The following is a 25,730-nucleotide window of genomic DNA, read 5'->3' as shown; positions in this document are numbered from 1 at the left end:
CAGGCTCTTTTATAGCAAAAGTTTAGGACCGCTAGGGTTGTTGAACTGCATAAGCAGGGTCTCTCGCAGCGCGCAATCACTGCCGAGGTGGGACGCAGTAAGACAGTCATTTGGAATTTCTTAAATGAACCTGAGGGTTATGGAACAAAAAAGTCAAGAGGAAGACCCCACCAAAATTTCACCAGCAGTGAGCTGGAGGATCCATTTGGCTGTCCGTCAAGACACTGGATGATCCTCGAACCAAATTAAGGCTGTTACTGGTGCCGACTGCAGCCCCATAACCATCAGACGGCATCTGAGACCGAATGGCTTCAAAAACAAAAAACGTCTTCAAAGGCCTCGTCTCCTTGAACGCCACAGAACTGACCATTTGGACTTTGCACCAAACATGGGACATTGAAAGGTGGAAGAAAGTTTTATTCTCTGATGAGAAAAAAAAATTGATGTTCCTGATGCTTTCCAACATTACACGCATGACAAGGAGATCCCACCTGAGCTGTTTCTACACGCCACAGTGGAGGGGGCGCCACAATGGTCTAGGGTGCTTTTTCCTTTTTCCAGTGGAACAATGGAGCTTCAGGAGATTCAGGGGTGTCAAACGGCTGCTGGCTAAGTCCTATGTGCATGTGGTCCTAAACTTTTGATCAGCTGTAAAACAGCCTGTTTCAGTTTATGCAGCTTATGCAGCTTATGCAGTCAAGATATCTCTGACCGGTCAGGGCATGGGAAAGTGATCTTATGAAAATTTAAAATTCACGCTTTTTAAAAGGCAATCTTTAGAATTTTACAGATTAATTCAGCATTGTTTCAGCAAACATTTTTGACGCAAGCCTTGGTTGTGAAACAAGAACTACTATATTTAACACAGGACACTGAGAATGATTTCACGTGTCACACTTCCTGTAAGTGGTGCAAGAATCAGTCTCGAAATTTCAGCAGTGACAAACTGTCCAACCCCCAAGATCTTACTTCCATTTAAGGAAACCTCTGCCAGACAGCAACAGCAATATTCGACTTTTAATACACCCTGGAAGGAGACAACAAACAGCTTGGAGAGTTCACCTTTATACAAACACTGGTATGTAAATCTAAATTACTAGATTACTGATATAGTTTTGGGTCCAACTCATAACTTGACAACTTTAAATTGATGATGATGTGAAATTGAGACAAAAGTGACATATCACATGTATACACACACACCTAAAAACTAAATGTTATATGTAAAATGTTATTAAAGAACAGAGGATACATAAATGTAACTTCGATGAAAATGGTAAAAGCAGTGTTTGAAACTGGTAAATTGTGTACCCTTCAAACCTATGGTGGACTACGAGCATTTTGAGGAACTTACCATTTCCTAAAGCATACTATATTGCATAACACTAAACGTTCTTTGTTCAAATGATACTGCTTCAGACTACGTGCTCTGACAAAATAATTTCCTCTGTTCTAGCTTCAGAGATACAGTAGCCATTCTGAGGACAGCAATGACCACAGATTTTACAAGCCTCACTTTAATATGGCTGCTGCCACTGGCAGCAAGCAATGCAGTGACATCTAATCAAACTGAAGTCTTCAGTTCTGTGGTAACTGTAGAATCATTCTCTCACAACGAGCTGACAACACATAGGATGCCTCAGACATACCCAGAGAAAATAACTGCCACGAAAGACGCACAACGAAGAAGTCAAACAATGCCCTCAAATATGATCCTACCTAATACTAAGACAACACCAGCTCCTACCAGTTCCGCATCGCCCCACTTAAACAGAACTCCCATGGAATCCTTAACAGAAATACAATCTACAGCCATCAAATCTTCAATGACAGTTCAAACTGGCACCCCAGCAACGCCTACAAGTGTAACTCCAGTGATAATCAACTCAACCCAAAGCCAGAAGGCATTAAGCACACACGTTAGGAGGCACACAAACCCCTATCCACCTACATTTTCACCAAAGTCTACAAAACTCATCTCTACTACTAACACAATTACCACACCGGAAGAAGACAAGTCTGAAAGCATGAGTCCTGCTGCAGGTGATGATGTGAAACATTCCACAGGCTTACACAAAACTTCAACATCCATCCACAATACCAGAAAAACGAAAATACAAGAACCTTCAGAAAGAAAGAAAACTAACCATGGTAAAGTAGTGGCTGGACTAATAGGTGGAGCCCTGTTAGTGATGATGGTAGGATTCCTGATCATCTTTATTAAGAAAAGGAAGCTTCAGAAGCAGCAGGTATCAACTACAGACTGGGCGGGTCCTTCACCATTTCTAGAGGGTGGAGCTAACAATGGCCAGGTAACAATGAGGCCACCTAACCGAATTTCTGTAGCCAGCTTTCTGCCTGCGAGACTGTCCAAAAGATTGTCCTTGCTTCCAGAAACAGATGAGGAGCTAGAAGACATGACTCAAGTTACTACATTTGGAGATAAAAACCAGGGGACCACATTTGGCCGAACAGTCAATGGAAATGATGGACCAGAAAGCAATGGGACTAATGCAGTTTTTCCAGAAATGAGAAACACAGTAGACATAGTAGAGACTGCTGAAAACTGTGTTTCGGCTGAATCTTCGCAAACTAACAACCCTGTGTCCACAAATAATTCAATCCTCCGTCAAGACCTTTCTGCAAATCAGTCAAATCTATCTGAAGTCATGGAAAATATGTCTGAACAAATGAACAATGCCCTTATGGAAACTTAAGTGAACTTGATCTCTAAACACATCCAACAGATGTAGGGTATCAGTTATAACACCCTTCATTGGTTTCCTGGTAGCAGCAAAGGTAACTACAAAAACAGGAAACCATCTTGTTAGTGCTTTCGGAAATAATTGAGATTGTGTGATGTTAACCATGATTTCTACAGCAAAACCTGAAGAACAACATAGTAAGGTTGAATAATTGTAGTTTTCTGTGTTAGTAAGAGTAGGAATATCCAAAATAATAATCATACGCTACATGTAAAAGCCTTTTTAATAATCTTGCTGCTAACAGATAATAACATTGCACAGCAAGCAGCTTTATTTACACTGTGTCATGTAACAGTGTGAATAAATAGCATACCATGATGTGAACAGGAAGTTTCCTTTTTAACATTCATGTGAATAAGATCCGACTCATTTCAAATATCATTCAGTTCGCTTGGCCACATCAAAAGCAAGCTCTGGTACATACATGCCTATCTTAATAATATCCGTTTTGCACAGTATGGCATATACAATAGAAAAGAAAGAAAACTAAATATCCCCCAATAAAATTTCCTGTACTTACAGTTGTATGTAAAAATCTGGAGGTGCGTTAAGACTTTAGTTTCGTTTAAATGAAGGAATAAAAGATGTCTATATCACCAGAAGACAGACACATTCAGGACCTTTCTGCAAATGTTACTTTTTATCTTTAATTCCAAAAACAATTGAGCTTATGTAAACCTCAGAAGCATATTTCTCAGGCAGCCTTTTATAATTTAGTTCAACTTTAGTAACAGTGGACCTTGTACAACTAACATAATGCAAGTAAATTGTTTTAGCTCTCTGCTCAATTTGCACCATCAAAAAAAATTAATAAAAAAAAATTTCAATAACCTTTTTAAATTTCTTAAATAATTAAAATAATCGTTCCATTGTTCACAATTGGGTTGTTTCTTTACAATCACATTTGTGAAAGACAAACAAAAAACCCTCATTATTCTAATTTTCCATTTCTGTTTCTCACTTACATAGTGTGGCGTTTTTGGTCAGCAATGGACCTAGTTGTGCAACCGCATTTTGTTTAATATGGCAATACTGATCATCATTTAAGTTCTTGATTAGAATGCTAGGTATTAAAAATAGTAAGAAAACAATTTTATATTAAACAAGTATTCATTTGATAATTATCCAATACTTTTTGTGGTAATGAAATAAATTACATAAAACCACACAAAGCTTTCAAAGACTAATTATTGATCGTTGTCTTTACAAGTTATACTACCACGCCAGAGAAGTAAAAGTATAGGTGCCACCATCATAAAACAGAAACTCAGACTTGACCTGAAGTATCTGTGTGATGGCCATAATAAGAGTTGCACCAATTCTCCAAATAATAAGGGAAGAAGGATAAATGCATCCTTTATTGGTTCCTTTACCATAGTGTACACTGGACCATCCTTTAAGAAAAGGGAGGAGAAAACACCGCTCCATAATTCACTGAGATGGCCCATCAGACCATTCATGACAAAAAACAACATAAAAGTTGCTCAGCTCTGGTAAACTGTGAGTGCCTTCCCCCAATTCATGGCATATCCTCCTGATATATTTTTTAGTTTTTAACAACAGTTCATTAAATTCACAGCTAAACTAAGAACCTCACACTGCTGGAATAAAAACTAATTCTGGTTGTACTATTGCCTTGCATGAAGAACACAGAATGCTATACAAGCTCAAGATCTATATTAATTAATAATAGTATTTAAGGTTCTATGCAACTGGTGCTAATTAGTAAAATCCTTTGTTATATTGCAGTTTTTAGTATAATTTTACTTCAGTATAGTCTGCTGGAATAAGTGATAGACAGCACTCATATAAATCCTTAACAGGCAGGATGAAATTAGTTACCTAGTATCACAACAGTAAAATATAACAAAATAAGATGAATTTAATTTTAGATGCTACGGGACAGATTTACTAAGTGAGACAAATTACTGTGATGTTGCATTTGCAGGGGGATCTATTAAGAATGCGCTTTATTTTTAATAAAAGATGCAGCCAGTTAACCGCAGTAAAAACCAGCATTGGGCCAAGAGCAGCGCAAATTAGTGGCTCAAAATTCCAGTTTAAGCTCAGGTTTCACGCAAGTGTTTCGCTCTGAAAACAGCGTGGCAATTCGGATAAATGTGAGGAAGCTGAAAGAGAATCCTTTTGATATAAGAAAATAACTCCTTTTCTATGCAAGTGCTTTCTATCTATCTAACATTCACACGCAATCATACTCCAATGGAGGCATTGGAGAGCAACGTGGGGTTAGGATCTTGCGAAAGGATATTTGGCAAGCAAACTGTAGGGATGGAACCCCTAACCTTCAGATTAGCAGATGACCTGTCCTAATACCTGAGCTAAGACGTACAGAGAACACAAAACATTATTTACCATCAGATTATGAGTCATCTTGTGTTACTGTGTCATGTGCATGAATGCATGCATTGCAGTTTTAATAGCACATTGCAACATTCAGGCATAAATCTAACACACTAACACCTATTTCTTACACATTCAGCAGAGAGAAGTTGCTTGGTGTGTGCGCAAAGTTCATTTCTTCTTTGTTTCATTAAAACAGGAGCAATAAGTGGGGCTCACAGTCTGATGGATGGATCAGTGGAAACTCTGCATTCAGAATTTCTTGCCATATTTAATCTGCATGTTTAGTTGCCTTGGAATTTGAAAACGGATTATAATTCTAGTCATGATGCTTTTATTAGCCTGTAAATGTATAGTGGCTTCATTTTAATCAGCAAATTCCACAGGTCTACATAATTTTTAAAAACAGGAATTTGCTTTGCTTTTGTTTTGAAAAGAAAATGATGCAAAGTGGTTTATGTATATTCATTATAGATATTAATGTAAAGGTAATTTGGGGCTTTTAATATTTCCTTTGAACTATTCTTTCCAGTGTGGTATGATTGTACAGAATACAGCTTTAAGAACTTTATAAAACAAAAATTATGTGTGCAGGATTTAATTTATTTTGGATTTTCTATAACACAGGATCACAGAACACAAACTTTTGTTTGCTAGTTGCGGTATTTCATGTGTCTTATACTAAATCGAGTGTGCCGAGTCCAAATCTGTAGTCGGATTTTGTCTAGGACGTCAGGTTCTGAAGTATCATTGGCTACTCATACAGACGGAAATCAGGAAACTGATTTTATAGTCATTATATGGGCACTGTACATAACTCAATTTTGCTTCAAAACTGTGAGAGATTACAAAACTTGTTCACATTAAAAAAACGTGTAAATAGATAGTTCACTTGAGTCTTTATGGAATGTACATACACTGTTAAAAAGTGCTTTAGGCACTTGCTTTTGCGCTTGTGAGTCTCTACTGCTGCAGAAGCCAGCAGTAATCGCCCATCATTATGGGGGTTGAAGTGTCCTTGATATCTTTTCTCCATGGTGGCAATATCCTGGTGGAATTTTTCTCTATGTTCATCACTCACACCACCCAAATTTGGAGTGAAAGAAATCCAGACGAGAATGCAAGAAATGCATTTTGAGTCATTTCTTGCATTCTTTGCAAATTCCTTTGACTAAGATGACCTGGATGACTGAGAACCTTCACAGACATTTTGAGTCACATTCAGCAGCAGAGTTGCTGATACGCTGCTAACATATTGCTTACAAGTTCAACGTAGTTTTCAGCCCGATGTTTGGCAAGAAAGCCAAGCGGCGAATTCAAGCATGTTCAGTTTGGATCTGAATGTGTCATCACGCATCATTTCGTGGATTTCAGGACCAACAAAAATTTCTGCTTTTAGCTTGGCATCAGTTTGGGTTTTTCCAAACCTATCCTTCTGATACTGGAAGCCATTTCCATTACGATCCATTTCCAGGACAAATTTTTTCATTAGGCCTAGTTTAATGTGAAGTGGCGGAAGGTACACTTTTAGTGGATCAACTAGTGATGCATGTAGCACATTGTATCGGCCAAAAGTTTTTTTTTTTCCTTTCTGACAACGTAGTATTTTATTCTATTGCATATAATATTTTATTATATTGCATACAGTATCTTATTCTTAATATCTTATCCTATTCTATTGTTTTTCTTAATTTTTGCTACTGTAACGTTGCACTGTCCACTTTCTGCTGTGACACAACATAATTTCCACATGTGGGACTAATAAAGGTTTATCTTACATAACTCTGGATGGCTACTGTTTCACTTTGTAATGATTGCTATCATCACGACTGTTCCAAAGGCACAAAAAGCACATGTGTTCTGTGTACCCCAACTGTAGACCCAACAGCAGTGCCACAACCTTCAGGTCACCACAAATGTTCCAGTTATAATCTGAATAGATGATCAGCCTCAAAATGAGTTCCATCAACTCGTATGTCACTTTCATTCCCACAAGCAAGTAATCCCCATAGCATCAAAAGTAGACAAAAGTAGACATACAGGCTCAAATGAATTCATACGCTAACATAAATCTTCTTGTTAGTGACCACGATTGAGGAACTGGCAGTTTCTCTTTCCCAGCATAAAAGGCTTTATATATATATATACACACACACACATATACATATATATACACACACACACACACACACACACACACACACACACACACACACACACACATATACCATAGTTTTCGGGTCATAAGCCGCTACTTTTTTCCCACACTGTGAACACTGCGGCTTATACTGACGTGCGGCTAATGCATATTTTTTTTCATGCGGCCAAAAACATTTTGCCTGGTAACAGTAGCGCAATCAAAATGATAAGTAGTATATATACGGTATATACTTTTATCAGTTGTTAAGAGACGTTGTAATGTTGTTTGTGCACGGTTCCGTAAAAAAAACATAAGCAAAGTAATTTGTGTGTTACCGATACTTAAAGGTAGCCGTGTTACAGGCACTGTTTGAGGAAAAAAAGCATTTACAGTAGGTATTTTTGTATGTTACCATAACGTTTATGTTACTTTACGAATTAAATTAAACGTTAAAAATCCTCACGTGTAATATTTCTGTGTAAATATCTCATATTACAAGTGAAACGCATACGGCTTAAAATCTGGTGCGGCCTGTACAAGTACAAAATTGATTTTCTTTCTACAATTAGAGCATGTGGCTTTTAATCAGTTGCACTCTGTAGTCCGGGATTTACGGTATATACATACATACATATACATACACACACATATACATATATATACACACATATACATATACATATATACATATACATACATACATACATACATACATACATATATATATATATATATATATGTATATATATATACATACATACATATATATATATACACACACATACACATATATACACACATATATACACATACATATATATATACACACATATATACACATACATATACACATATATACACATACATATACACACACACATATATACACATACATATACATATATATACACATACATATATACACACACATATATACACATACATATACATATATATACACATACATATACATATATACACATACATATACATATATACACATACATATACATTAAAAAAAAACACCCAGCACGCCCCTGCGGGCGGTGTATCCTTCAAGCTCGGGTCCTCTACCAGAGGCCTGGGAGCTTGAGGGTCCTCTTGCAGTATCTTAGCTGTTCCCAGGACTGCGCTCTTCTGGACAGAGATCTCCGATGTTGTTCCCGGGATCTGCTGGAGCCACTCGCCTAGCTTGGGAGTCACCGCACCTAGTGCTCCGATTACCACAGGGACCACCGTCACCTTCACCCTCCACATCCTCTCGAGCTCTTCTCTGAGCCCTTGGTATTTCTCCAGCTTCTCGTGTTCCTTCTTCCTGATATTGCTGTCATTCGAACCGCTACATCGATCACTACAGCCGTCTTCTTCTGTTTGTCTACCACCACTATGTCCGGTTGGTTAGCCACCACCATTTTGTCCGTCTGCATCTGGAAGTCCCACAGGATCTTAGCTCGGTCATTCTCCACCACCCTTGGGGCATCTCCCATTTTGACCTCGGGACTTCCAGGTTATACTCGGCACAGATGTTCCTGTACACTATGCCGGCCACTTGGTTATGGCGCTCCATGTATGCCTTGCCTGCTAGCATCTTGCACCCTGCTGTTATGTGCTGGATTGTCTCTGGGGCATCTTTACACAGCCTGCACCTGGGGTCTTGCCTGGTGTGATAGACCCCAGCCTCTATGGATCTTGTACTCAGAGCTTGTTCTTGTGCTGCCATGATTAGTGCCTCTGTGCTGTCTTTCAGTCCAGCTTTGTCCAGCCACTGGTAGGATTTCTGGATATCAGCCACCTCCTCTATCTGCCGGTGGTACATACCGTGCAGGGGCCTGTCCTTCCATGATGGTTCCTCGTCTCCCTCCTCTTTCTTGGGTTTCTGCTGCCTGAGGTATTCACTGAGCACGCTGTCAGTTGGGGCCATCTTCCCAATGTATTCTTGGATGTTCGTTGTCTCATCCTGGACTGTGGTGCTGACACTCACCAGTCCCCGGTCCCCTTCCTTCCGCTTAGCATACAGCCTAAGGGTGCTGGACTTGGGGTGAAACCCTCCATGCATGGTAAGGAGCTTTCTTGTCTTTATGTCAGTGGCTTCTATCTCCTCCTTTGGCCAGCCTATTACCCCAGCAGGGTACCTGATCACGGGCAGGGCGTAGGTGTTGATGGCCCGGATCTTGTTCTTACCGTTCAGCTGACTCCTCAGGACTTGCCTGACCCTCTGTAGGTACTTGGTGGTTGCAGCTTTCCTAGCGCTCTTCATGGTTCCCATTAGCCGCGGGATCCCCAGGTACTTGTAACTGTCCTCTATGTCTGCAATGTTGCCTTCTGGTAGTTCAATCCCCTCAGTTCTGACTACCTTCCCTCTCTTTGTTATCATCCGACTACACTTCTCCAGCCTGAATGACATCCCGATGTCATTGCTGTATAGCCTGGTAGTGTGGATCAGTGAATCGATGTCTCGTTCACTCTTGGCATACAGCTTGATGTCATCCATGTACAGGAGGTGGCTGACAACTGCTCCTTTCCGTAGTCGGTATCCGTAGCCAGTCTTGTTAATGATCTCACTGAGGGGTTCAGGCCTATGCAGAACAGCAGTGGGGACAGAGCATCTCCTTGGTAGATCCCGCACTTGATGGTGACTTGTGCTATGGGCTTGGAGTTGGCCTCTAGTGTTGTACGCCACATCCCCATTGAGTTCCTGATGAAGGCTCTTAGGGTCCTGTTGATCTTGTACAATTCTAGGCATTCCAGTATCCAGCTGTGGGGCATTGAGTCATAGGCCTTCTTGTAATCAATCCAGGCAGTGCACAGGTTGGTCAGTCTGGTCTTGCAGTCTCGGCTGACTGTTCTGTCTACCAGTAGCTGGTGTTTTGCGCCTCTGGTATTCTTGCCAATCCCTTTCTGTGCCCCGCTCATGTATTGACCCATGTGCCTGTTCATCTTAGCCGATATGATGCCTGACAGGAGCTTCCATGTAGTACTGAGGCAGGTTATTGGTCGGTAGTTGGATGGGACGGTCCTTCTTGGGGTCCTTGGGGATCAGGACCGTCCGACCTTCGGTTAGCCATTCCGGTGTGTCTCGTTAACTAGCAGCTGGTTCATTTGTGCTGCCAGACGCTCGTGGAGTGCAGTCAGCTTCTTCAGCCAGTAGGCGTGAACCATGTCGGACCCTGGTGCTGTCCAACTCTTCATACTGGAGACCCTTTCTTGGATATCTGCCACTGTGATGGTTACTGGACCCTGTTCAGGGAGATCGCTATGGTCTGCCCTCAGATCCACTAGCCACTGAGCATTTCCGTTATAGGTTGAGTCCTTCTCCCATATGCTCTTCCAGTATTGCTCCATCTCCAGCCTTGGTGGTGCTGTTCTCTTATTGTTCCCTTGCCACTGAGAGTACACCTTTGCTGGTTCTGTAGAGAACAGCTGGTTTATTCTCTTGCCTTCTATCTCTCTGGTGTACCTCCTCAAACGGCTGGCCAAGGCTGTGAGTCTTTGCTTGGCAGTTTCCAAGGCCTCAGGTATGGACAGCTTGCTGTATTACTTATGCACCTTCTTTGTCACACCTTTCTGCAACTCCGTTAGTTGGCTAACCTCCCTCCGTGCTACTTTGATCTTGCCCTCTAGGCTCCTTCTCCATGGAGGGTACTGCCCCTTGTGGCTGTTCAACTTGTAGCCAAGCATCTCACTGATCACTGCTGCCGTAGTGTAGATCAGCTTGTTAGTGTCGGTAATCGTGGTTGTAGGTATCGTCCGTAGTGCTGCATTAACATCATCTAGCAGACCTTCTGAGGGTACTTCACGTAATCTTGGTAACTGGCTACGGGGGATCCAGGTTGCAAGCTTGGCCATGATCCTATCTTTCAGGTCAGTTCCTCTCGCACTCAACGATCCTTCTCCTATCGCACTTGGGGCTATGTACCCAATCTCGGGTGGGGGTGATGATATCTCCCCCCTGACCTGGCGTCCTGACTCCTCCTTGCCGTAGCATTTATGTTGTACCTCGTCAATCTCTAGCTGTGATAGCAGTCCCTCCTTTCGAATGTTGGAACACTGAGCTACTAGTTGTTTATATGCATATACATATATACACACACACCTATATACATATACACACACACACATATACATATACACACACACACACACACGTATGTATATACACACACACACACATATACACATATATACATATATACACATATACACATACATATATACACATATACACATACATATATACACATATACACATACATATATACACATATACACATACATATATACACATATACACATACATATATACATATATATATATACACACACACACACACACATATATACACACACACACACACACACACACACATATATATACACACACACACACACACATATATATATACACACACACACACACATATATATATATACACACACACACACACACACACACACATATATATACACACACACACATATATACACACACACACATACATATATACACACACACACACACACACACACACACACACACACACACATACATATATATATATATATATATATATATATACATATACATATATATATACATACATATATATATATATATATATATATATATATATATATATATATATATGTATATATGTATATATATATATATATATATATATATACATACATATATATATATATATATATATATATATATATATATACATATATATGTATATATATGTATGTGTATATATGTATGTATATATATATATATATATATATATATATATATATATATATATATATATATATATATATATATGTATATGTATATGTATACACACACACCAGTCGAGTTATTGCTTGCTTCATCAGCAGTAGGCTTGGCTTGCTGCTGCAATTCTCTCTCCTCCCTAACCTGGAGCTCCAGCTGCATCAGGAGCCTGCAGAGCAGTAAACAGGACACAGCACCAGCGACAGAAGGTAGTATTGTGTACTGCCACACAACAACCAGAAACAAGAATCTGAGACTCTTGAGCAGCAAAGAGAAGCACTAAGAAAGGACACAACTACAGCTTGAGGAGGAAACGAGAAGAAAAAAGGAAAGATGATAAACAGACACTAGAAAGCATAAGGTGAGTGATTTTAAATGGGGAGATCCACATGCACATGTTGGCTACAGTAAATTAATGTAATGTAGTGCTGGCTCATGATAAAGCTAGTCTGTGCTCTGTTGCTATGCAGATTTTTTTCTTTTACTATTCCATGGAGGCACTGAGAAAAGTCACATTACAGTTCTTAAATATAGAAGCTAGCAATGTAAAGCACAGTCATAGCAGTGACAACTGCTATTATCAAGCACATAAAGCGACACCTTGAAGAAATTTCCAGAATATATTTACCATATTCAGTGCTTGTGATAGAGTAGTCTTTAGATCAGAATATGAACTGCAGCTGTGGACACACAGTTTATTTGCCTGAATGAACTGAATGTCACTGCAGCATTCTGAGCGCATGTCCTACTGGCACATCTTCAAGCTGGTTGCTACTTAAAACCAAAGACACACAGAACCCTACTTCAGAATGGCAACAGTACTGAGAAGAGAGTATGATGAGTTCAAGTGGTGAATTCTCAATGCACGTGCCATTTCCACAGCCATTCACTTACTAACTAATAAATAACATTAAACATAACAAATTTTCTTAACACCATCAATGATATTACATAACAATAATGTTACTGATAATGTAAGGACTCAATTTGAGAATAAAACGCCAAAATGCTCAAACTGTTACCTGGTGGGCCACAGTTAAAAGTTAAAAGTTAAAAGTTTTTAATATTTCTAATGAAATTATGGTTTCTGTTGATATTTATATTTATAGTTTTGTCACATAGAACTGTGACTAAGAATAGTATACAGTTAAATGGATCTTCTCTAATGAGCTATGTACAATGCTCTATGATTACAGCCTTCAAACACTTCAGAGCTACTGTGTACAATTCAGTAACTGAAACTTGGTGTCATTCTGTTATATTATTGTATCATATGCACTGTAGATGCTGTTGTGTTCATAGGTCCATGTGCAACAATTTTAGAACCCACGGACAAAGCCAAGAAAAATATTAGAAAGAAAACAGCACACGGAAACAGATTTCCTGTTTTAAACAAGAATGCAGAACCAAAGAAGAAAAGGTGCAAGAAAAAATATGGAAACCCAAAACAGAAAACCCAATCCCATCACTGCTACATTAGGGCATTAGCTCAAGTACTGCATGACAATCATATTCATAATTAATTTGGTCAATACTCAAATTAAAATCTTTTAGGACAATTATTCACTTGCCTTTGGCATGTAATGCATTCGAAACCCCAAAAAAGATTTTCTAACTGAAATACCTACACAATCAAAAAAAGACAGATGGTGATTAAGTACCGTGCTCTCCATAAACATGAGATGGGGCTTCAGCCCAGCCCTGTCACAAGCATATAAAAAATAATACTGTTAGATCAACTTGAGTCATCTATACCCACTTCCTATCACATCAGAAGTACATAAAGTTACATGGACTGGTTCTCATATATTGCTTTTCTACTCTACCTGAGTTGTTAAAGCGCTTTATACAGCTTGCCTCATTCACATAATCATAAAAGCAATTTTTTGTATAATTTTTCTACAAAAGTGCTTGCTATCTAACAGTCATACCTGTTCATAGTCCGATGGATGCATAGAAGAGCAACTTGGGGTTATGGATATGTGGCATGCAGTCTGGAGCACCCAGGGATCAAACCACACACCTTCAGATTAGTAGACAACCTGCCCTACCTCCTGAGGTATAGTCACTGCATTTTTACAAAATTCTGTCAGTACACTTGCCAAAGATATCTGGACTACATCAGCAAAAAAAGAAAAAAAGAAAAAAAGAAAAAAAAATAAAATTTCAGTAAATAATCTGACAGTTATGTGAGAAAACGAACAAAGAAATATAGAATATTTGAAATAATAGAAGTATCAATTTTAAGTTTAAATACTATGAAATTTCATGTGCTAGAACGAGCCAGATTGATATCTAATTTACTACTTTAAAAACTTGTCTCACTTTTAGAGCTCTAAGCATGCCTGTATGCTCTGCTTCTGTGCTCTACCTACTCCTCTTGCTGCTGTGTGGGCTGCTGGGAGGCTGGGTGCTGTCCATCTGCCCTGCTGCCTGCTCCTGCAGCGGAGGCCATCGTGTTGTGGACTGCTCTTCACGAGGCCTGACCAAGTTACCACCTGGTCTGCAGCATAACATTCGCTTTCTCAACCTTTCTTTTAACAGGTAAGGTCCTGCACCTCTTAAATGCTCCACTTTTAGACATTATATTACATGACTCACTTTGAGATACATGTGCATGTAACAGGTAACAGAATACGTAGCATATGGTTAAGCAGAAATCTACTTAACTAGAGGGTCTGACTGTTAAAATATATAGCTGTCCCAGATAAGCTTTCTGAACTTATAACTTAATAATAATAGATTTTTACATACACACTCACCTGTAAAAGCCTTTAAGGAACTTCTAAAGATGAACTTGGAACTAATACCAACTGTTTATAGGAGAATAAGAATAACTTGATTGTTGATTGATCTCATATATCTGACATCGCTCATCTGCTACTTATATGAGAATTTAAAAGCCAGATATCTACGGGTGCAAATGATTTTCCAATGGAGAGCAGGGGCTCTTCAAGTACTCATGTTTTTTTGTTCCATAAAGATGTTGTAAAGTGGGTGATCAGAATTAATCAGAATGGCTTCTAATGGATTTAGTGTGCATCTTTCCACCATCTCCCCCAGTATGGCTCCAATTACAGCTTTCTTCACTAGTTTGTCCAGTCTTTTTGCACCCTTGTTTCTTATGCTGCCTCCCCAGTAGAAGTGTGCAGCATAGAACAGCACGCTTGCCACCACAGACTGAAAGAACGTCTGCAGCAATTTACTGCAATTTCAAGAAATCTTAGCTTCCTTAAAAAAAGAGACGGCTCCTATATACAGGACCAGTTTAGTTTGTTGTATATGTGTAAACCTAGATATTTATATTTTGTTACCATCTCTATGTCCACCCCACAAACTTTCACAGGCTGGAAAGGAGGCCTGAATCTTTGGCAATCTACCATAATTTCCTTCACCTTAAAGGTGTTCAATATGAACACAATATGAGTAGTTTTTGTAACTCCAGACATGCTTAAGGCTTTTACAAGATCCCTATATTCACTCCTGTCATACTTATGTGCTTACAATCATGCTATATGGTACCAACTGATATTTAGCAAATGCGTTTCTAATCTTTTTTAAGCACTCAGAGTGTTTTACACTAGCAAACTTTCATGCTTTAGCTTTTAAGCCATTTGATTATTCATCAATCCAATTAGCAATATTGACATTTTATTACAATTATGATGGTAATAAATATGATGATTAAATATGACATTCCTTTGGCAGCTTGCAGGGTCTGGACAGCCAGCTCAGCCACTATGCCCATCTGCGCACCCTGGATCTGTCCTACAACCGCCTGGAGAGTCTCCCCCCTGCCCTGCCAAGGTCTCTGTGGGACATTCGAGCAGCAGGGAATCATCTACGCTCTCTAGACAAAAATGACACAGCCTACCACTGGAACCTGAAAGTTCTGGATCTATCAGATAATGAGCTAGAGAGAGTGGTCTTTATCAATAACACACTGTTGAGTCTACGGTCTCTTAACCTCAGTCATAACAGGTTTTGGACAGTGCCCACAAACATGCCACACAACTTGGAGATCATTGACTTATCACATAACTATCTGTTGCAGATCCTGCCCGGATCGTTGGATCGACTGCCCCGACTGGCCCAGTTTTATTTGCATGCTAACCGCTTCACCTGGTTGTCTGAGGGAATTTTTGATAACCTAATAGGACTGGAGATTATTACTCTTGGGGATAACCCCTGGGCTTGTGAAGAAGAAGAACACATAACAAAGCTCCTTAGATGGTCAGAGAAAACCCGTGCAACTGTTTTGGGGTGCCCCTGTTATACAAGACCCATCTGTGGGCAATCCCATTTACCAGTAACAGGAAGGGAAAGGTACTCAGCTCGGTTTACTGAGTCACCACTCTGGGTTAACAGCAGAAGTGAAGGGCAGGATGTTCAATTGCCCCCAAGGACTGTAGAGAACACACCTAACTATCAGGCAAAATCTCCACTTGTTGACAGTGGAATGTATCAGGGCAAAGCAGGTATGAATGAATCCGGGGACCACATCTGGACATCTTCAACAAGTATGGATAGTTTTTCTTCACACACAAGCACAACAGAACATCCAAAGTCTTTAACCAAGAAGCCTAAACTAACTAATTTATATAATGAAGGCTGCAAACTGGACATCAAAACTCAACAAACAGTCATTCTGTCTGTTGTAGTCATGACAACTGCATTCACCACCTTCTAAACTGCAGCATGTGGACACTAAATCTATAAGTAATTTCCTGTATGTAGCACCTCCATTTTCCTTTGCTGTATAAAAACTGTTGCGACTGTTGTTATCTTCTGTCATCACCATCCTTTCAAGATGCACATCATGACAATATCTCTTAAAATCCTCTACACAAAGAAAAATGTCAGATGTAAACATTTAGTTTAATGCTTGAACACATGCTGCTGGGTTCATTTATTCGTTTGTTCCGAATCAATGCTATTGTGGTGTTTTGGTCCTACCAAGCCATTTAGAACAGTGCTGTTCCCAATAAGAAGCCCAAAATGTTTGTAATACAAAATACTTTCCAATTTACCAGTTAAGAACTAGCAATAGGACAGTGTATAATACACACGTGCAAGCATGTTCCCCTCCCGTTCCACTACGGGGACTGCCCGAATGCCTGCAGAGAGTCTGTTGTCAGACGGAAGCAGTGTTTAAAGCATGTGAGCCAATCTGTGAGACAGTTTTGCTCATGTTGTTGCTGTTGGTGAGTCAGCCAGCCGCAAAGGAGAGTGAAGCTATAACATATAAAGAGCTCAAGTGAGATCAAGTGTTAAACATAGTGAAAAGTGTGCACTACGGCAACTGTGCGTTTCATGCTGTATTTTTTAAATTTTTTTCACCCCAGTTCTTCTGTTTCCAGTGAACTAGACTATCGCTATCGCTTCCTTCTCTATTCCAGGTCACTGGTCAACCAACTTTCAGCAGTCGTATCTTGGAGGACTGCATGGGAGTGTGTCTTGGGTGAGTGAAAACCCCTCTTCACCCCTTTGCCAGACTAAAAAATGTATGCGAATGAAGACATTTGCAGGACTGCAATTCCACTCGTGAAACAGAAAGCAGAACGCAAACAGGAATTTGAGTCTCAAACAACACTTTACCAAGAGAAACCTACAAGTTGTATCACAAAAATTATTTAATTGTGAGCAGCAACAACTTCTCAAGTACAAAATACCTAACTTTCATGTTTGTACTGTGTATAAAATGTGATGGACAACCGTGTGACCCATATGAAGTTTGGATGATGTGTCTGCGATAAAGTATGGCTGAGCAGGAAGGCTCCAAAGTGGCCTAGTTTGGTGCCCTTTTCAGGCGCTCTTCCATTCAAATGAATGGGAAAAATTTGTTGAGAATGTTACAAAAACTGTGACGAATAGCTACCAAAAACAGTCTACATTGGCCTTCTTTGAAAGAGTGACTTTTATCCTTTAGATGCACATGTACATCTGAGTCTTGTCCTGTCGAGGTGGCTCTTCTATGTTGTGCCATACGTTTATGAAGTGGCTGTTGGGTTTCTCGAATGTAGAGGTTGGTTGTTTAGTTTGTCTTTGGGACAAACCAATTTTTGTCCGAGTGTGTGCGTCAGTTTCTTTGTAAAACTGGCTACATAAGGGATGACATTTTTGTTCTGTTTGTTATTCTGTTTCTCCCTAGTTGGTGTCTGACCTTGTTTACTGTGCATCTTTGCTGATTTGATTAAAGCCCATGTTGGGATAAAAACATGTTTTAAGAGCTTTCTTTACATGTGTGTGTTCCTTTTCTTTCCCTTCTGCCTTAGAGGGAACTTTTTCTGACTGATATTGCAGGATCACTTCCAGTTCCAGAGGGTGGTGGGAGTCAAAGAGTAGGTACTAGTCTGTGTGTGGGCTTCCGGTAAACTTCAATGTTGAGGTGTTCTCAATGTCCAGGATGCCAATTTTCACATTGTGGACAAAGAGGACAGATGGTTGAAAGAGGAGTGAAAGAAGCCATCTATGTCCACTGTGAACGACCATCCTTGAACAGAGGGGGTTGCTTACCACACCAACTGTCTGACACCTATAATCCAGTTTTGAGATCCCTTCCCAGATACTTTAACGCCCACTCACATCTTCTGTCAGTTGATCTCAATAAGTCACATGATAGGGTGAGGCAAGGTCTCACAATGCTTTTTATCCCAAACCTCTGCTGATAATGATCCACACCCTTTTTCACACTTTGGCTCATGCGAAGGGGCACATGATCAATAGTCCCCAACGACTCTAACTCCCACTAGGGCTTAAAATCTGGGACTCTCCACCATCTAATGTAACAAGTAGTATAACAAATTACTTTTTCGCAGGAGTAATTAAGTAACTTACTGCATTACTTTTTTTTTTTTTTTTTTTTTTAAGTGTTCTGTATGTGTAACACTGACTTTTTAAAATAACGACTCAACACTGATTACAACAAAGAGGGAAAATACCCCAACAAACATGCACAAACGTTTGACCCACAGCATGCAATTAATCTGCCAGTGAGAACCGATAAGGAATTGAAAAAATAAGTGATATCAATAATGGAATCGCAGTCACTAAATCCTTCATTAATCCCATCCCTAGGTGTTATTACACAAAGAGACAGAGAGGAGATTCCAACCAATCAACAAATGATATTCAAATGAGCAAGGGTGTGAGTAGCCCTGTGTCTCTGTCATGTCTTTGAGAGAAGCGGTTTGTACTCTTAAAAAATGGCTTATAAAAATGGAAACTGCAGTTTCTAAATGAAGGTGTTTATTATTCAGGGGGAAACAAATCCAAACATAGATGGCCCTGTGTGAAAAAGTGATCCCTCCCCCGCCCCATTATAACATAAATTAACTTTGGAAAGCTGAGTTCAGTTTCTCTAGTCACACCCAGCCCTGATTACTGATACACTTCCATCAAGAAATTTAAATAGGATCTGCCTGACAAAGTGGAGTAGACCAAAAAGGTCCTCAAAAGCCAGACATCATGTCACGATCCAAGGAAGTCCCTCAGTCTGGAAAAGGTTATAAAGCTGAAGGCAAGATTAAAGCCATAGAACAGTGGTGAACCTTCCTAGGAGTGAATTGCTGACCAAAATAACCATAAGAGTGAAGCGATGACTCATCCAAGAGGTCACAAAACACGCCAGAACAGCATCCAAAGAATTGCAGGGTTCACCTCAGTTAACATCAATGTTCATTACAGACTGGGCAAAAATGGCCTGCATGGCAGTGGTCCAAGACGAAAACCATTGCTGTGCAAAAGGAACATAAAAGGTCATCACAGTTTTGCCAGAAAACATGTTGATGATCCCCAAGACTTTTGGGAAGTATTCTGTATACTGACGAAGACAAAAGTTGAACCTTTGGAAGGTGTGTGTCCCATTACATCTGCCGTAAAAGTAACACAGCATATCAGAAAAGGAACATCAACAGTAAAATAGGGTATTAGTAGTGTGATGGTCTGGGGCTATTTTGCTGCCTTAGGACATGGAAGACTTGCTGTGTTAAATGGCACCATGAATCTTGCTTTCTACCAAAACATCCTGAAGAAGAATGTCCAATCATCTGTTTGTGACCTCAAGCTGAAGCGCACTTCGGTTCTGCAGCAGGACAATGATCCAAAACACACCAGGAAGTCCACCTCTAAATGGCTTAAAAAAACAAAAAACAAAATGAAGACTTTGGAGTGGCCTAGTCAAAGTCTTGACCTAAATCCAATCTGAGCGCCTTGAGGCAACTGTTGATGTGATTTGGTGCTGTATAAAAATAACAGAATTGTATCGATCGAGATTCTGTGGCAGTGTACAGTTTAAGCTAAATAGTATTCTACACAGCTCACTACAAAGTTGTGAAATTGGTATTAAAGTGCACTGATTGTACAATAACAAGTAGCTCAAAGAAAAATCAAAGTATTTGCTTTGAGAGAATAGTCATGTATTTCTTTGCTGCTGGTGGCACTAAAAAGTTGGAAATCGCTTGCTGTTGTTCAGTGAAAACAGGTTTACTAAAAAAAACAGTGGCAGACATTTTAAAATTGATGTGTTTTTGATATGTATGAATTGGCACACTTAATAATAATAATAATCAGAATAATAAATCTGACAAATAATATACAGTATTTCTTGATACATGCTCAATCATCCAGATAAGGAGATTCCAAAAAGTTAGGAAGGCTTGGTAAAGTTTATGGTGCACATCAACTTTTAAATGTCCCCCATTACTGATGGAAATCTCACAATCTTAGAAGGATTGCAGCCACTTCCCACTCTCTGTGAATGGTACTCATGACCAATGATCAATGGTTATTCCTCAGTGATCAATAGCAGTTGATCAATGGCCTTTGATCAGGGGTTGTTGATCAAGAAACTGACCTGTCAAGCCCATTGTTCGCCAGTGGTGCTAGTTTCAGCCATCATGCACAATGTACTGTTTATAAGGTTGGAGAAACCTGCAGTCAGCTGAGACTGAAGAAGTCACTTGGATGAGTGACGAGACGTTTCTCCCACTGAAAACGCTACGTCCAGATGAACTGAATCAACTTTCGGAATGCCTCAATACTGGGACTCTCCACCTAGTGTACTGGGACACTCAATAATAATAAAGATTTGGATGTCAATACTGTGAATGCTTGAGTGCTCAGTCCCCAAACATAGACAAAACAGATACAACAGGGTCCTATTTTAAAAAAACAAAAACAAAACAATAACAATCTGTTTGAAGCAGATACTGTCTCAACTACTGTTGATAGGTATATACTGGTATCCAGGAAACATCACACACTAACACTACACACAGGATATGTGGTTAGTGGTTAATCTAGAAATAATTCATCCAACTTGCCAGCACACATTCTGACAGATACAATATGTCTTTACAGAATAGCTCTGTCTTGACTAATTTGAAACCTCCACATCATTTCATTTTCGGCAGAGGAAATTTTGAATGCAAGGTTTGCTTGACAGCAATTTAAAATGAACCAAAGTCTCTAACAACAAATGCACTCTGATCTATTATTTTGTCAGTTTACTAAATTGAGAAATAAGTAATACCAAGTCCTACCTGCGGGCGACATAGTAGAACACTGGATTTCCAATCTTTGAGGTTCCTGCCTGGTAGAAAATGTTGAGGGTCTTTAAGGCTTTGAATTCCTCCTTCTCATGTACTTGATGCCTGGAGAAGAATTAGAAGCGCTGAAGATAGTAAATTGAGCAAATAAAGTTGTGACCTAACTGGTAAAATAACAAACCAGTTTTGTTTGTTGTTTCTCTATCGTCCCCTTGGCCCTTACTCAGAGGTTTATCAGACTTGTTATCTGACTTAGTGCTCAGCTCAGATAAAATAATTGTTGTGGATGACTTTGACATCCATTTAGATGCTGAAAATGACAGCCTAAACACAATTAGATTCTCTCAAAATGTAAAAGAACCCAAAAGAGCTTTAACTACACTCTCCATCTAGTTCTGAGATATGGCATGGAAACCGAACATTTAAAAGTATTCATTGAAAACCCTTTGATCATTTCCTAACAACAATAAGATTTACAATAATGGATCACACAGCAGTTGGGAATACTTTTAATTACAGTAGATAGTGCTGCAACTAAACTTAAGGGTATAATTCCTCCACTGTTATCTTCTTTAATGCCATTTGCCAACACAGTACAGAGCAGCTACCTTAACTCGGGTTTTATCCTGGATTCCAGCATGCTGTCTACCTTAGTTTATGATTGCCGTTATCGCTTTTATCTATGCTACCCTTAAGATACCTCATCCTCCTGATTTGATATTTTGTGCCTGAATCCTCATTTGGCATCCTCAGCAGTGCCCTCCTTGGTGCATGCAGGAGTCGTGAATAAGAATCAGTTTTATTGTGCTGTGGTGGATCGTCAACCTAACCCAAATGGCTTGTTTTTTTAAAGAAGTTTAGTGATTTATTATTCTCCACTATTAAGCTGTTTAGGATTACTTATAGATGGCAATATTAACATTCACATAGAATAAGACAAAACATTTGTTTGAAACAGGCTGTTTTACAAATGATCAAAAGTTTAAGACCACATGTCTTTAAAAGGCCAAATCTGTGCAAAAATGTGGATTCATTGTCATTTTCTGTCAGGTAGTCACACTGTCATGACGTTCTGATGGCAAAAAAAACTGTCCCTTTTTGAACATGGTCGAGTTGTTGAACTGCATAAGCAGGGTCCCTCGCAGCATGCCATCACTGCTGAGGTGGGACGCAGTAAGACAGTCATTTGGAATTTCTTAAATGATCCTGAGGGTTATGGAACAAAATAGTCAAGTGGAAGACCCAAAAAACCCTCACCAGCACTGAGCTGGAGGATCCAATCGGCTGTATGTCAAGACACTGGATGATCCTCGACCCAAATTAAGGTCATTACTGGTGCCGACTGCAGCCTCATAACCATCAGACGGCATCTGAGACCGAATGGCTTCAAAAACATTAAACATCTTCAATGGTCTTGTCTCCTTGAATGCCACAGAACTGACCATTTGGACTTTGAAATAGAGCACCAAACATTGAAAGGTGGAAGAAAGTTTTATTCTTTGATGTGAAAAAATTTAACCTTGATGGTCCTGATGGTTTCCAACGTTACTGGCATGACAAGCAGATCCCACCAGAGATGATTTCTACGCACCACAGTGGAGAGGGGGAACATAATGGTCTGGGGTGCTTTTTTCTTCAGTGGAACAACGGAGCTTCAGGAGGTTCAGGGGTGTCAAATGGCCACTGGCTATGTCCATGTGGCATAGAGCATCCCTCATGAATGAGGGCCCTGGTCTGTGTGGTAATGACTGGGTTTTTCAACAGGACAACGCTACAGTACACAATGCCCACAGGACAAGGGACTTCTTCCTGGACAATAATATCACTCTTTTGGAGCATCCTGCATGTTCCCCTGATCTAAATCCAATTGAGAACCTTTGGGGATAGATGGCAAGGGAAAAATGGACAACAGTTCCAGATAGTAGACGCCCTTCGTGCAGCCGTCTTCACCACTTGGAGAAATGTTCCCTTTTGATCAGCTGTAAAACAGCCTGCTTCAGTTTAAGCATTCTTTTCAATAAATTGCATGCTCAAAAAAACGTTTTCTCACTCCCATTTTTTCTTGTTGTATGTTGGAGCTCTTCTTGGATCCAACCATGCAAAATATGACTTTTTGGCATTTTTCAAGTGGTCTTAAACTTTTTATTGGGATTGTATATGTTCTGCTCGACCTTAGTAGATGACTGCACTGTTGACTGTAATATTTAATTGCAGTGATTAGAGCATGCTATAAGAATGAAAGATACTGTGTTGTAGTGGTTTGAATCATAACTATTTAACAGACTCCACCTTGTTCATTTAAATGGGGAGCCCTCTTCACACATTAAGGTGAATTACTGAGTTCCACAGGGTTCGATGCTAGGACCAATTCTGTTTACATTATACATGCTTCCCGTAGGCATCATCATTAGAAAGCATAGCATACATTTTCACTGCTACGCATGAAGACCTGGATAACCTCTAATTCATATTTTTTTGTCTCTTTTTACATTTATGAAGAATATATAAAATGAGAAACACCCTGTCTCAGAGTGATGCTGAAAAAAAACATGGCTCATGCATTTAGTAGTTGTAGGCTGGACTACTGTAATTCATTATTATCAGGATGTCCTAAAAGCTCCCTCAAAAGTCTTCAGTTGATCTGGAAAGAGTATTCACAGGGACCAGAAAGACAGAGCATATTTTGCCCATACTGGTTTTTCTTCATAGGCTAACTGTTAAAACCAGAATCTAATTTAAAATCCTTTTCTTGAATGATCAGGGGCCAAATCATCTTAAAGGCCTCACAGTAACGTATCATCCTATTAGAACACTTTGCTCTTAGATTGCCGGCTTACTTGAAGTCCCAAGGGTATTTAAAAGTAGAATGGAGGGAAGAGCCTTCACCTTTCAGGACCCTCTTCTGTGGATCGAGCTCTCAGTTCGGACACCCTCTCTACTTTTTGGATTTGGTTCAAAACTTTCCTTTTTGACAGCCAATAGACAGGACTCAATCTGGTGACCCTGAATCCTCCTTTAGTTGCGCTGCAATAGGCCTAGGCTGCTGGGGCTTCCCATGATGCACTGAGATAAAAGTTGAAATTGAATACAATAAAAGCTTCCTATAAAGGCTTAATGCATCTAAAACTAAAGATGGACAGACTTCCAACCCATAAACGGGAACAAAGATGCTCAAAGTTACATGTGCTTGTTGAGGCAGAACCATTATGTTAATAAGGTGTTATCAAACTTACCTGGTCATAAACTCCTCAAACTTGGAGCTGGTCAGATTGAGACTAGACCAGTGAGTATCAGCCACAGGTTTGTGTTCCGGCGGTCCTAGGTAAGCCAGCAAGGTGGCCATCTTGTCAAAAGGTCGCCTACCTACAGCCTTGTGGTCCCTAGAATAAAATTGTGACTCATGATTTAATGATCAAAAATAAAAATGCAATGATTAAAAATAAAAAAAACCTAATTTAATTAAATAGAAAATTCTGACCTGTTACTGGATAGGTACTGGCCAATTCTTTCCTGATTATTCCACAGCAGCCGGTGGAGAGCCAGCACGTTACCGTCACTGATAAATGACAGGCTGTGGTTGACAGAATCACTGGGTGGAGAGTCAGATGCTATGTCCAAGAAAAACCTGGGGTAGAGAGAGAAGATTGCAAGCTCAACTTAAGGGGAGAAGAAACACGACACCAGGCACTTCACTGATTTAGTTTGCAAAATGTTTGGTTTATCTGAACTGTCACATGACCATATAGCACAGTTTTACCTGACTACACAAACTCTGTTGATATAAAATGTTTGGTTTGTTTGTTAATTTTTTGTTAGTGACTGGTCAAACAATTGATGAACAGTCAGCATGGTGGTATTAGTGAGAAGAGAGGGGATCATTAATTTACATGATGAGTCTGTGATTCATGTGCAGGCAGCAGATGTCAAAAAATTTGGACAAGGAAAAGAAAAAAATCTAAAGACTAAAGTTGCTAATTGCCAAAAAGAAATAACATCTGGTTTATCTTTATATAAAAGAGCATACTAGAGGTTCTGAATCTAACAAAAGTATCATATGAGGAGGGTTTCAGCATGTGAGCATGTGTGTGTGTATGATCATGTAGCACACAGATTACAATCACATCAAATCAGTTACAGAT

The 25,730-nt window shown here is 39.7% G+C and overlaps 3 protein-coding genes across 4 annotated transcripts in view; 2 read left to right on the top strand and 1 right to left on the bottom strand.

Annotated features, from left to right (window-relative positions):
• The window catches only part of nf1a (neurofibromin 1a), a 154,244-nt gene that overhangs the window by 31,241 nt on the left and 97,273 nt on the right, over positions 1 to 25,730 (bottom strand). For both annotated transcript variants that reach the window (XM_039622674.1, XM_039622675.1), the window contains exons 33-35: positions 25,070 to 25,216; positions 24,825 to 24,971; positions 21,586 to 21,696 (exon numbers count right to left, since the gene is read on the bottom strand). In XM_039622674.1, coding sequence (XP_039478608.1) covers positions 21,586 to 21,696; positions 24,825 to 24,971; positions 25,070 to 25,216 — 405 coding nt within the window. The remainder of the gene's footprint in view (positions 1 to 21,585; positions 21,697 to 24,824; positions 24,972 to 25,069; positions 25,217 to 25,730) is intronic.
• Positions 864 to 6,846, top strand: LOC120443631 (protein EVI2B). The gene is made up of 2 exons (XM_039622676.1): positions 864 to 1,078; positions 1,457 to 6,846. Exons 1-2 carry the CDS (start codon positions 879 to 881, stop codon positions 2,715 to 2,717), a joined length of 1,461 nt encoding a protein of 486 aa, XP_039478610.1. The 5' UTR covers positions 864 to 878; the 3' UTR covers positions 2,718 to 6,846.
• omgb (oligodendrocyte myelin glycoprotein b) lies at positions 12,128 to 18,849 on the top strand. Its single transcript, XM_039622677.1, has 3 exons — positions 12,128 to 14,102; positions 14,375 to 14,587; positions 15,752 to 18,849. Exons 1-3 carry the CDS (start codon positions 13,993 to 13,995, stop codon positions 16,731 to 16,733), a joined length of 1,305 nt encoding a protein of 434 aa, XP_039478611.1. The 5' UTR covers positions 12,128 to 13,992; the 3' UTR covers positions 16,734 to 18,849.

Source organism: Oreochromis aureus, linkage group 14, assembly GCF_013358895.1.
Source record: "Oreochromis aureus strain Israel breed Guangdong linkage group 14, ZZ_aureus, whole genome shotgun sequence".
NCBI classification, from domain to species: domain Eukaryota; kingdom Metazoa; phylum Chordata; class Actinopteri; order Cichliformes; family Cichlidae; genus Oreochromis; species Oreochromis aureus.
This window is presented reverse-complemented; position numbering and strand designations above follow the sequence as displayed.

Excerpts from the sequence above, each read along its gene's own strand:
- omgb (XM_039622677.1), top strand. The coding sequence starts at position 13,993 with ATGCATAGAAGAGCAACTTGGGGTTATGGATATGTGGCATGCAGTCTG. Across the intron at positions 14,103-14,374 it reads AACCTGCCCTACCTCCTGAG|AGCTCTAAGCATGCCTGTAT; the intron begins GTATAGTCACTG and ends TCTCACTTTTAG. Across the intron at positions 14,588-15,751 it reads CTCAACCTTTCTTTTAACAG|CTTGCAGGGTCTGGACAGCC; the intron begins GTAAGGTCCTGC and ends TTCCTTTGGCAG.
- LOC120443631 (XM_039622676.1), top strand. The coding sequence starts at position 879 with ATGATTTCACGTGTCACACTTCCTGTAAGTGGTGCAAGAATCAGTCTC. Across the intron at positions 1,079-1,456 it reads TCACCTTTATACAAACACTG|CTTCAGAGATACAGTAGCCA; the intron begins GTATGTAAATCT and ends CCTCTGTTCTAG.